The following is a 10833-nucleotide window of genomic DNA, read 5'->3' as shown; positions in this document are numbered from 1 at the left end:
GCAGGGGGGAGGGGGGCCCGGGGCCGGCCGCCGACGGAGCCCAGCGCCCCTCGGGCCCCGACGGGAGCAGCGCCGCGGCCCGGCCCCGAGCCCCGGGCAGGGGTTTCGGCGCCCGGGGCCCCCACGCGGCCGGGCCGGGCGGCGGGGACGCAAGCCTGGGCGGGGGCCGGCTCCCCCGGCCCGCTCACTCACCTCCGCCATGGCCGTGTGTGCGCGGGAGGCGGTGGCCGCGCCGGGATCCCCGGATGCGGGGCCGCGCGCTCATTGGCTGCAGCCCCTGGGCGGGCGGGGGCGCCGGGGCGGGGCCGGGGGCGGGGCGCGGGCGGGCGGGCGCGTAGTAGGTGCGCGGACGGGGACGCGCGGACGGGCGCGGGATGCGCGGGCTGTGGGGTCTCGCGGACCTTGGCCTCGTCTGGGAGGTGGCGGTGCCGTGGTGGAAGTGCCAATTCCTGATAAGCACACCTTAAGCACTGGTCCCAGTTCCTCCTTCCAATCCGTAGTGCCCCCGTGTTACAGGTAAAGACACGGAGCCCAGGAGTGGTGGGCCACCCGGGTACGAGCGAGCGGCGGAGCCCGGACTGAAGCCTGGGCAGCGAGGTTCTAGAACTTTCCGCACGTTTGCACCATTGATGACGGATCTCATTGGAGGCTTGGAACCCGAGTGCCCAGGTTGGGCAGGGGAGGTGGAGGCCTGCCTGGCCTCTGGCTCTGGAACTGTGGTTGTCATGGGTTGTAACTAATGGATGAAACGTGATGGGCCTGCGCTGGGCACTGAGGGGGAGAGTGAACAAAGCGGTCCTGACAAGGATTTCCCCACATCTCGCATCTTAGACAGAGACGAGCTGGGGGCATCCAGGCAGAAGGTGTAGACAGAGGGGGCATGGGGGCCAGTGAGGAGGCCTGAGCAGGGACTAGGGTGTGGCTGGAGCAGAAGCAGAGAGCAGGCCCGCAGGTTTCTGGCTTGCACAAACCGGGAAGAGTGCAATGGTGGAGAGGGGGGACTCAGGAGCCCCAGTCCTTTCCAAGCTGTTGTTGATATCAGTGTCATCGGGGTGCTGAGGACGTGAGACGCACCATGTTCGATGCTTGATGTAAAAGCATTATGCCAGCGCTCCGAGAACCTACCAGCCAGGAGAGAGAACTCCTGTTAGAAGGCCTGCCCTGCTCTCTGCACGAGTCACACGTTGCATGAGTCGTGGGCCCCCACTCACCTTGGCATACATCACCCAGACTGAGAGTTCAGGCCCTTGTGACAGAGGATCCTTGCTCAATCAATCAGTCCGTCAATCAGTGTGCCCTGCCGCCCTCGACTGGGCGCTGGACAGCCAGAGTTCCAGTGAGGCAGGGAGATGCACCAACAGATGCAGTGACTGTAGGGCTCTGTGTCATCATCACACATGGCAGGAACTGAGGGAAAGGGCGTGAGTCAGCCTGGAGCAACCAGAGGAGACTCTTTGGAGGGAGCTTTGACAAGAATCATCAAATAGCCGTGAAATGTGGGGGAGCAGGGCGATTCGGATGAAGAGAGGGATGCGTTCATCCCTCTCTGAAAGTCTCTTCCCCATACGACAAAGCTGCAGTCATCAAAACAGCATGGTAGTGGCACAAAAACAGACATGAATCAATGGAACAGAATACAGAGCCTAGAGATACACCCACACACCTACTGTCAATTAATCTTCGACAAAAGAGACAAGAATATACAGTGGAAAAAAAGTCTCTTCAGCAAGTGGTGTTGGGAAAGTTGGACAGCCTCATGTTAATCAATGAAGTTAGAACACTCCCTCACACCATGCACAAAAATAAACTCAACATGGATCAAAGACTTAAATATAAGACATGAAACCATAAAACTCCTAAAAGAGAACAGAGGCAATACATTCTCTGACATAAATCAGACTGATGTTTTCTTAAGTCAGTCTCCCAAGGCAACAGAAATAAAAGCAAAAATAAACAAATGGGACCTAAGCAAACTTACAAGCTTTTGTACAGCAAAGGAAACCATAAACAAAACGAAAAGGCAACCTACAGACTGGGAGAAAATATTTGCAAATGATGCAGCTGACGAGGGCTTAATTTCCAAAATATACAAATAGCACATACAAGTCAACAACAAAAAAAACAGACAACCCAATCAAAAAATGGGCAGAAGACCTAAATAGACATTTCTCCAAAGAAGACATACAGACGGTGAACAGGCACATGAAAAGATGCTCGACATCGCTAATTATTAGAGAAATGCAAGTCAAAACTACAATGAGGTATCACCTCACACCGGTAAGAATGGCCATCATCAAAACGTCTACAAATTACAAATGCTGGAGAGGGTGTGGAGAAATGGGAACCCTCCTCCACTGTCAGTGGGAATGAAAATTGGTACAGCCACTATGGAAAACAGTATGGAGGTTCCTCAAAAAATTAAAAATAGGGTTGCCATATGATCCAGCAATCCCACTCCTAGGTGTGTATCTAACAAAACTATAATTCAAAAAGATACATGCACCCAAATGTTCGTAGCAGCGCTATTCACAATAGCTAAGACATTGAAACAACCTAAATGTCCGTTGACAGATGAATGGATAAAGAAGATGTGGTATATACATAATGGAATATTACTCGGCCATAAAAAGGAATGAAATAATGCCATTTGCAGCAACAAGGATGGACCTAGAGATTTTCACACTAAGTGAAGTAAGCCAGACAGAGGAAGACAAATACTGTGTGATATCACTTATATGTGGAATCTAAAATATGACGCGAATGAATACAAAATGTTCTACGAAACAGAAACAGACTCACAGATACAGAGAACAGACTTGTGGTTGCCAAGGGGGAGGAGGGTGGGGAGGGATGGTTTGGGAGTTTGGGATTAGCCGATGCAAACTATTATATAAAGAACGGAAAACAACAAGGTCCTACTGTATAGCACAAGAAACTATATTCAATATCCTGTGATAAACCATAATGAAACAGAATATGAAAAGAGTGTATATATATATATATATGTATAACTAAATCACTTTGCAGTACAGCAGAAATTAAACACAACATTGTAAATCAACTATACTTCAATAAAATAAATTTAAAATATAAAAAAGTGAAAGTCTCTTCCCAAAGACTATTATTAGAGTGGATAAATGAGGCAACCTTTCAGCCAGGTGAGAAAAATGAACGCTACAAGTAAGGGGCAGATGGGTGCCCAGAGAAAGGATCACTTATGCCCTGGAATGAATAACCTGTGTCTATATTTGAGGAGCTTCACACAAACCCGAAATAAGGAACATTCTATTAACAGGGGGAGAAAAGGACAGTATTCTTCAGAAATATTAGTGCCATAAAAGGCTGATCTGTGGAAATCTTCCAGATGTGACAACTAAACACAATGCCTGGTGCTAGGCTGGCTCCAGTAGGGCGGAGGGAAATTTTTTAAAATATTTATTTTATTTATTTATTTAGCCTGCGCCGGGTCTTCGTTGCGGCATGCAGGCTCTTAGTTGCGGCAGGCATGCGGGATCTTATTTCCCCGACCAGGAATCACACCCGGGCCCCCTGCATTGGGAGCATGGAGTCTTACCCACTGGACCAGGAGGGAAGTCCCTGGGCAGAGCGAAATTATTAGGTCAATTGACAAAACTGAAATTCAGATGTAGACGGAATAAATGCATTGCATCAACCTTAAGTTTACTGGAATCAGTAGCTGTTCTCTGGTTACGTAAAAGAATGTTCTTCTTTGAAAATTCACGCTGAAGTATTTAGGGGCTACTATAGACTAAATATCTGTGTACCCTAAAAATTCGTATATGGAAACATAATCCCCAATGGGAGGTGATTAGATCATGAGGGCGGAGCCCCCATGAATAGGATTAGTGCCCTGGTTAAAGAGACCCCAGAGACCTCCGTTGCCCCTTCTGCCCTGTGAGGACACAGCGAGAACCAGGAAGCAATCCTCACCAGACCCCAAATGTGCTGGCACCTCGATCTTGGACTCCAGTCTCCAGAACTGTGAGAAATACATTTCTGTTATTTATAAGCCCCCAGTCCGTGGCCTTTTTGTTAGAGCCGCCCCAGTGGACGATGACAGGGGTAAAGTGCCACGATGTATGCAGCTCACTCTCAAGTATTTCAGAAAAGTATATTTTCTGTCTATAAAACACGGACGGGGAGAGACAGCACACGAGCAAGCAAGGGGGGCAAACTGTTAATAGCTGAATCTGGGGAAAGGTATGCAGTTTGGGGGGTTTTTTACTATACTTATTCTTGCAATTATTCTGTAAACCTGAATGATTTTCAAATAAAGAGTCCAAGAAATGAAACTAAGAAAATTAAAAGCAGTGTGTTCAGCGGAGAGGTCAGAGAGGAAGAGGGGAGGCTGCAGGGGGCGTTCCTGGCAGCAGGAACAGCCAAGGTGAAGGCGCGGAGGACACGCCATCCAGGAGGGTGGCCGGGCAGAGCGGCCCCGCGTCCCTTGCTTCTGGCGCTTCTCTGTCATTTCGACGGCACGTGGGGTGAGGTCTGGGCCACCGCAGCAGCTAAGCGTCTTAGCCTAGCGGAGGGAGAGGTGGGGGAGGTGAGGGGTGGTGGGGGGCGTGCAGCTCGGGGCAGCGGTGGGGCTGTGGTTCACCCACTAATCTTTCTATTCCGAGTTTTCCCTCTAGAAAAAAAGAGATCCTGGAGGGACCATGTCCAGAGCACATCACCCCGAGCTGAGCAGTTCAGGAGGGGCTAGTGGGTGCTGTGGGCATCATCCGCCCCCCTAACACACACACAAGCAGTTTCCCAGCTGCTGGGAACATCGGTGGCTGAAGAGAGATGTCACCTATCCGTCGCGGAGGCTGCCGCGTCCAGGCCCAGCACCTGTGACCAACAGGGGACGGGGTGAAGCTCCAGAGCTCCCCATGGGATCTACGGAGACTTTGTCATCTCTGCTCAGAGTCCTGCATCCTTCACCGCCTGGCCAGTGGCGACCACCAGGTCCGTCCCCACTCATTTTCCTATCTCAGCCTCTGTCTCGCAGTCTGTTTCCTGGGGACATAGCCTCTGACACAAAGCATGAGTCGTTTTTTTTGGTTGTTTTTTTGTTGTTGTTGTTGTTTTTGGTTTTTTTTTTTTTTTTTTTTTGCAGTACGCGGGCCTCTCATCGTTGTGGCCTCTCCCGTTGCGGAGCACAGGCTCCGGACGCGCAGGCTCAGCGGCCGTGGCTCACGGGCCCAGCCGCTCCGCGGCACGTGGGATCCTCCCGGACCGGGGCACGAACCCGCGTCCCCTGCATCGGCAGGCGGACTCGCAACCACTGCGCCACCAGGGAAGCCCATGAGTCGTATTTTGAAAGATTTAAGAAACAAGCAAAAGAAGTAACACCAGTTGAAAGTGTAACATAAATAGCAAGAACTAAGCCCCGATACTGGTCCTATCAGGAGATGTAAACGGGCCAAACTCAGCGTGATCCCAGAGTGGGTCACAGGGCAAACCCCGACCCTGAGCCGTGAACCAGCATCAAACCCGAGGGTGAGAAGGTCATACGGAGTCTCCTCCGCCCGCACACCTGCCCCGTTTACCTCCGCCCTAGAAACTCCAGCCTGTAGGGACAGAGGGCAAGTGAGCGGTTGCCAGGGCCCAGCCTGAATACACAGCAGCCCCAGGGTTTGGGGCGGAGATGAAACTTGTGTATGCTGATGGCAGCGGTGGCTAGTTTACCTGCGTCAGTGCTGGTAAAAACCGGAAAAGGATAGATTTTCCTGTCTGTTCCGTCTCAACAAAGCGGACCATGGATCGCCTTGGTGACAGGCAGTATACATGCTTCTTTGTCGACTCATTAAATCGTGAGATAATGATTTAAGTGTAGGTAAAGTTACATTTTATTTCTTCAGGAGATGCGGTATGAAGTTTGTTTTTTCTCAGCTTGAAGAGGAACACTAAAATGCGAGGAGGTCTTTGACAAGAGAACGAGCATGTCGTTTTGGACATTCAGCTGGTTTGAAGTTTTGTCTTGTTTTGTCTTGCAAGGTCCCTAAGGTTGACCATCCCCCACTGGTGGACATGCGCTGTTTGCCAGCGCTGCAGTCACCAAGGCTCTAAAGACGGAACCTCTAAGATTTCTAATCTGCACTGGTTTCCTCCTTCTGCTGAAGCAAATCGCCACAAATCCAGTAGCTAAAACAACACACCTTCATTATCTAGGGGGCAGAAATCACGGTGTCAGCAGGGCCTTGCTCTCTCCCGAGGCCCCAGAAGGAGACCGCGGGTCCTTCCAGGGTTGCATTCCTCCCTCTGCAAGCTGGAGCACAGCGGGTGGCTTTGGTGTCACACAATTTCCTCGGCCTCCCTCTTAGAAGGATGTGTGACGATATTGGACTCACCAGGAAATCCAGGATAACCTCCGTATCTCAAAATCCTGGACCTCGTCTGCAGAGCCCCTGTGCCATCCAAAGTGCCATGTCTACAGGTTTCGGGGTTAGGACCCGGACGTCTTTGGGGCTGGTATTCAGCTGCTCCCTCAGTCGACCCTGCTGGATGCAGGGTACCCTGCTTCCAGGACGGACTCCCGAATCATCGGGGCTGTGAGTCTGCGTTGATCCGATCCTGGCGACCCCAGAGCAACGGGGACAGAGCCGAGGATTCTGTCATCACTGGACAAGCATGCACTGCCATCGCCCTCCCGCGACAAGCCTTCACTCAGCAGTGCCCACAGGCTCGAGCGAGCGAGGTCATCCATCCATCCATCCGTCCGTGTGTGTCACTGCATCATTAACCTTTTTCTTCTGAACCTCTGTCCAGGTCTGTACCTACAAATACTCAATAAATGTCCTTTAAGTTACGGAGTGAAGTAATGTCCTCAAAGAGTCTGGGAATAACTGGGTCTCAGATCGTGGCTCGTGACCTGACGCTTGCTGGGCTCTGAGAGATGTGAGGGGCTGTCAGCACATCACACCCTCAGGACCCAGCAAGCAGTCCCCAAGTGGTCCAGCTGGAGCCAGAGATAAACGAGACTTTCTCTAGGGCTGCAGAGACAGAAAAGATCTCTCTCCCACTGTGCTCAGCAGAATAAGAGCCCCCAAAGACACCCACGTCCTTCCTGGGCCCTGCGGATGTGTCGCCTCATAGGGCAGGGGGGACTTTGCAGCTGGGATTAAGTTAAGGCCCCTGGGATGGGGAGGTCCCTGGATTCCCCGAGGGGTCCAGCGTCATCCCAGGGTCCTTATAAGAGGGAGGCGGGAGGGTCAGAGGCAGAGAGAGACGGGAGAGGCTGCGCTGCTGGCTGTGAGGATGCAGGAGGGGCCGCGAGCCAGGGATGCGGCGCCTCTAGAAGCTGGAAAAGGCGGGAACCGATGCTGCCCTGGAGCCTCAGGAAGGACCAGCCCTGCCCACGCCTGCATTTAGCCCCGTGAGATCCGAGCCGGACTCCTGACCTCACGACTGTCGGAGAACCAATCTATGTGGCTTTCAGCCCCCCGTTCATGGTGAGTTGTCCCAGCCGCCGTGGGAAACGTGTGGGGACTGTGGGTCTTTCACAAACTCTGCGACCCTCAGCCTCCACCTCAGCACAGGAGAGACACTGATAGTCCCCCCCCGTCGGGTCACTGCAAAAATCATAATCACGCAGCAGGCATCGGCTGGTTGATTATGGAGGTCACTGAGCTTGAGGTGCTGTGGACGCCCAGGATGCAGCTGGATAAGCAAGTTGGGACAGAAGAGGTTCAGAGGGAAAGTTCTGACGTGGGAGAGCGTGGAGCCTGCCATCCGAGGGGCTGGCGAGGGCAGGGGAACGTGATTGGGGAAGAAGGGCCGCAGGGTTGCAGGTTGGATGCAAACATAACACAAACATAACATTGTTATTACTGTCTCCTCCGGGCCCCCGCTGCCCTCCCGGCTCCAGGCCAAAGCTCTCAGAGCCACACACAGGGTCAGGTTGCACTTGGGTGTTTACTGGGAACGGGCTGAGGGGCCAGGCCAGGGCTGCTCATGCTTTTTTGGTGACGCTCTTGGGGGTGGCAAGCTCGTACAGGCGAGGGGACGCACGAGCCACCTGGGAGGCTGGAGAGACGCGGCAGGGGTTGTAGCCCTCGCTCAGGTCCCTCCGCACTTTGGGTTTGGCCAGGGAGACGATGCGGGGACTGGCCACCGCCTTCTTGGTGACCTCCAGCACCTCCCAGCACGGGTCTCGGTCAGGAACACACTTGTCCGACTGGGCCTTGGGCACTGGAGAGGGCGGGAAAGGTGGGTGGCGTCAGGAGCCGGAGCCTGGGGCATGCGGCCACCCCCACCCCCGGCCCCGCGGAGATCAGCCTTCTGGGTCAGAGCTCCCAAGTTTAATGGCCTGTCTGTCAACAGATGATGGATAAACAAACATGTCCCTCCCCACACGGGAGCATCACTCAGCCATGCAAAGGGGTGAAGCCCTGACACTCGCTACCACGTGGATGGACCCTGAGACCACAATGCTCAGTGAGAGAAGCCAGACACAGAAGGACACACGGTGTGTGATTCCACTGATGGGAAACGTCCAGAACAGGCAGATACACACACACACACACACACACACACACACAGAGTGGGTTCCTGGTTGTCAGGGGCTGGGGGAGGGGATGGGGGTGACTGCAGATGGGGACGGGGCTTCACTTTTGGGGGCATGGAGTGTTCTAGAATTGACTGCGTGGGACATAGAGAACAGACTTGTAGTTGCCAAGGGGGAGGTGGAGAGGGGGAGGGATGGATTGGAAGTTTGGGATTAGCAGATGCAAACTGTTATAGATAGGATGGATAAACAACAAGGTCTTACTATACAGCACAGGGAACTATATTCAATATCCTGTGATAAACTATAATGGAAAAGAATATGAAAAAGAATATATATATGTGTATAACTGAGTCATTTGGTGTACAGCAGAAATTAACAACACTGTAAATCAGCTATACTTCAATAAAAAATAAATTTAAAAAATAATATACAGTTTTTTAAATGACATAAATGATATAAAATAAAATTGATTGTGGTGGTGGGTGCACAGCTCTGTGAACGTACTGGAAAGTATTGAATTGTGCACTGTGAAAGGGTGAACCGTAAAGAAAAAATATTTCAAATGGCCACGAGTCCCAGATGGGGGACTCAGAGAGAGCAGAAAAAGGTGCCCTGGCGACTGGGGGTGAGGAGGGGGCTCAGGCAGCCCCCACTGCCCCTGTACCTGCAGCCCCAGCTGGGCCCTCTCCACAGGGTCCCACCAGCCACATGGGACCGGTACCCGATATGGGCTGGACTTTTATCGTTTTTAATTTTAATAAAATCTGTTAATTGATTTAAATCAATGGATGGATTGACTTTCATTCCATTTTAGTCGTAGACAGACAGCTCTCAGAGCAGACCTGTGGCTCAGCCAGCCCCCTCCGTTCACCTGCCGGAACCCCCGGCCCTTCTCCTGCTCAGCCCCCTTCGCCACCTCTCCGCCACCCTTTCCTCCACAGCGGCAGCCACGGGGCATGGCCTGCGTGGGGACCAGGAGAGAGGTGACCGCTGGTGGCCACCGGTGACCACTGCCTTAACTTTGGGCCCCTCGGTTTTGAGGGCTGCCTTTCCAAACCCCTCTTTGCTCCAACACCCTGCAATCGCAAAAGGGCCCTCCCCCTAGTCAGCAGACAACCCACAGTTCGGGGGAGAGGCCCTCAGTGAAAAGAAGGGGGGCCCTTCCACCAGCCTCAGGCTGGCCTACAACTCCTGGGCGGGTGACATGTGCTGGGGCCCCCAAAAGGGAGGGGCTGGGGGACCTCGGGAGGACCTGCCCAGAGCCCACCTTTCTGGGAGTCCTCAGGGAGACTCAGGGGCATTCCCTTTGTTGTAACATCTGGGCTCCGAAAATCTGCTGGTCACAGCCTCAGAGTGTGACTGGTCCACGGCCACACGGCACCCACAAATGCAAAACGGCATGGAGCAGTGCCCACCCCACGTGGCCCCTGCACTGCATGCGTCCTCACTTCACTTTTTAAATGCTGGTCACAACCATCAGTGGATGGAAGTCTGCGATTTGAAAAACACAGCCCTACACCAGTTTTATCCATACACACACAGATGTGCATTGATATGTGCTCCTGAAGCCTGGATGAATATACACGCATGTGTATGTACAAATGTACATGTGCCTCTATTCCAGACGTGTGTGTTCATGCATATGTGTGTGAGACAGGATGGTTTGAGAGAGAAGTGCGTGTGTATTTGTGTTTCTGTTCATTTAACCAGTCGTAACAAATTCAACAAATACTTTAACAAATATTAAGGGAACAGACGAATGAATGAATAAACAAAAAAACAAAAGATCCCACAAGCAAGCTCGAAAGAAAAAAGACTGGGAAGAAGTTCATTTGCAACGTGCTCGACATAGGGTTAGTGATCATCTTATATAAAGAGCTGCTGCAAATCAATACCCACCTCCCCCGCAAAAAAAAAAAAAAAAAAAAAAAAAAAAAGGAAATAGGAAACGGAGAAAATAGGACAAGGCAGATTATACCAAAACAGCCAATCAAGCTCTCTGGTGACCACATGCCAGCAGGAGCTGGGGATACACAGTGAATCTTCCTAAGCCTCTGACTACTTTTGGGTGGCAAGATTCCTTTCTTCATGCTCTTCTGCATTTTTCAAACTCTCTACAATTAGTGCATTTTACTTTTGTTGTGGGGGAACCAGGTATGTCCTTTGTTTTAAAGGACAGGAAGAGGCCCAGAATGGAGCCCGTGTTTCCACAGAGCTGGAACTCCTGGCTCGGGGTCTCTTCCCTCCACCGTCACTGAACTGCCCTGGAGCCTGAGGGGAGGGCGGCCTCACTGAGGCTGCCGGCTCTGGAGGGGCCC

At 52.3% G+C, this 10833-nt stretch overlaps 1 protein-coding gene across 6 annotated transcripts in view; it reads right to left on the bottom strand.

Moving 5' to 3' along the window:
- The window catches only part of MIER2 (MIER family member 2), a 40785-nt gene that overhangs the window by 22107 nt on the left and 7845 nt on the right, over positions 1–10833 (bottom strand). The window contains exons 1-2 of one of the 6 annotated variants that reach the window (XM_055087104.1): positions 1212–2894; positions 972–1121 (exon numbers count right to left, since the gene is read on the bottom strand). The exons of 1 other annotated variant lie outside the window; for it this stretch is intronic. Coding sequence is in view for 1 of the 5 variants with exons in the window: in XM_055087099.1 (XP_054943074.1) it covers positions 193–201 (9 nt within the window). In the remaining 4 variants the exon portion in view is untranslated. Of the gene's footprint in view, positions 1–192; positions 232–971; positions 2895–10833 lie in introns of those variants that run through there. 4 more of the 6 variants (XM_055087109.1, XM_055087116.1, XM_055087114.1 and 1 more) reach the window with 4 other exon arrangements.

Source organism: Physeter macrocephalus, chromosome 2 (assembly GCF_002837175.3).
Source record: "Physeter macrocephalus isolate SW-GA chromosome 2, ASM283717v5, whole genome shotgun sequence".
Classification (NCBI taxonomy): domain Eukaryota; kingdom Metazoa; phylum Chordata; class Mammalia; order Artiodactyla; family Physeteridae; genus Physeter; species Physeter macrocephalus.
This window is presented reverse-complemented; position numbering and strand designations above follow the sequence as displayed.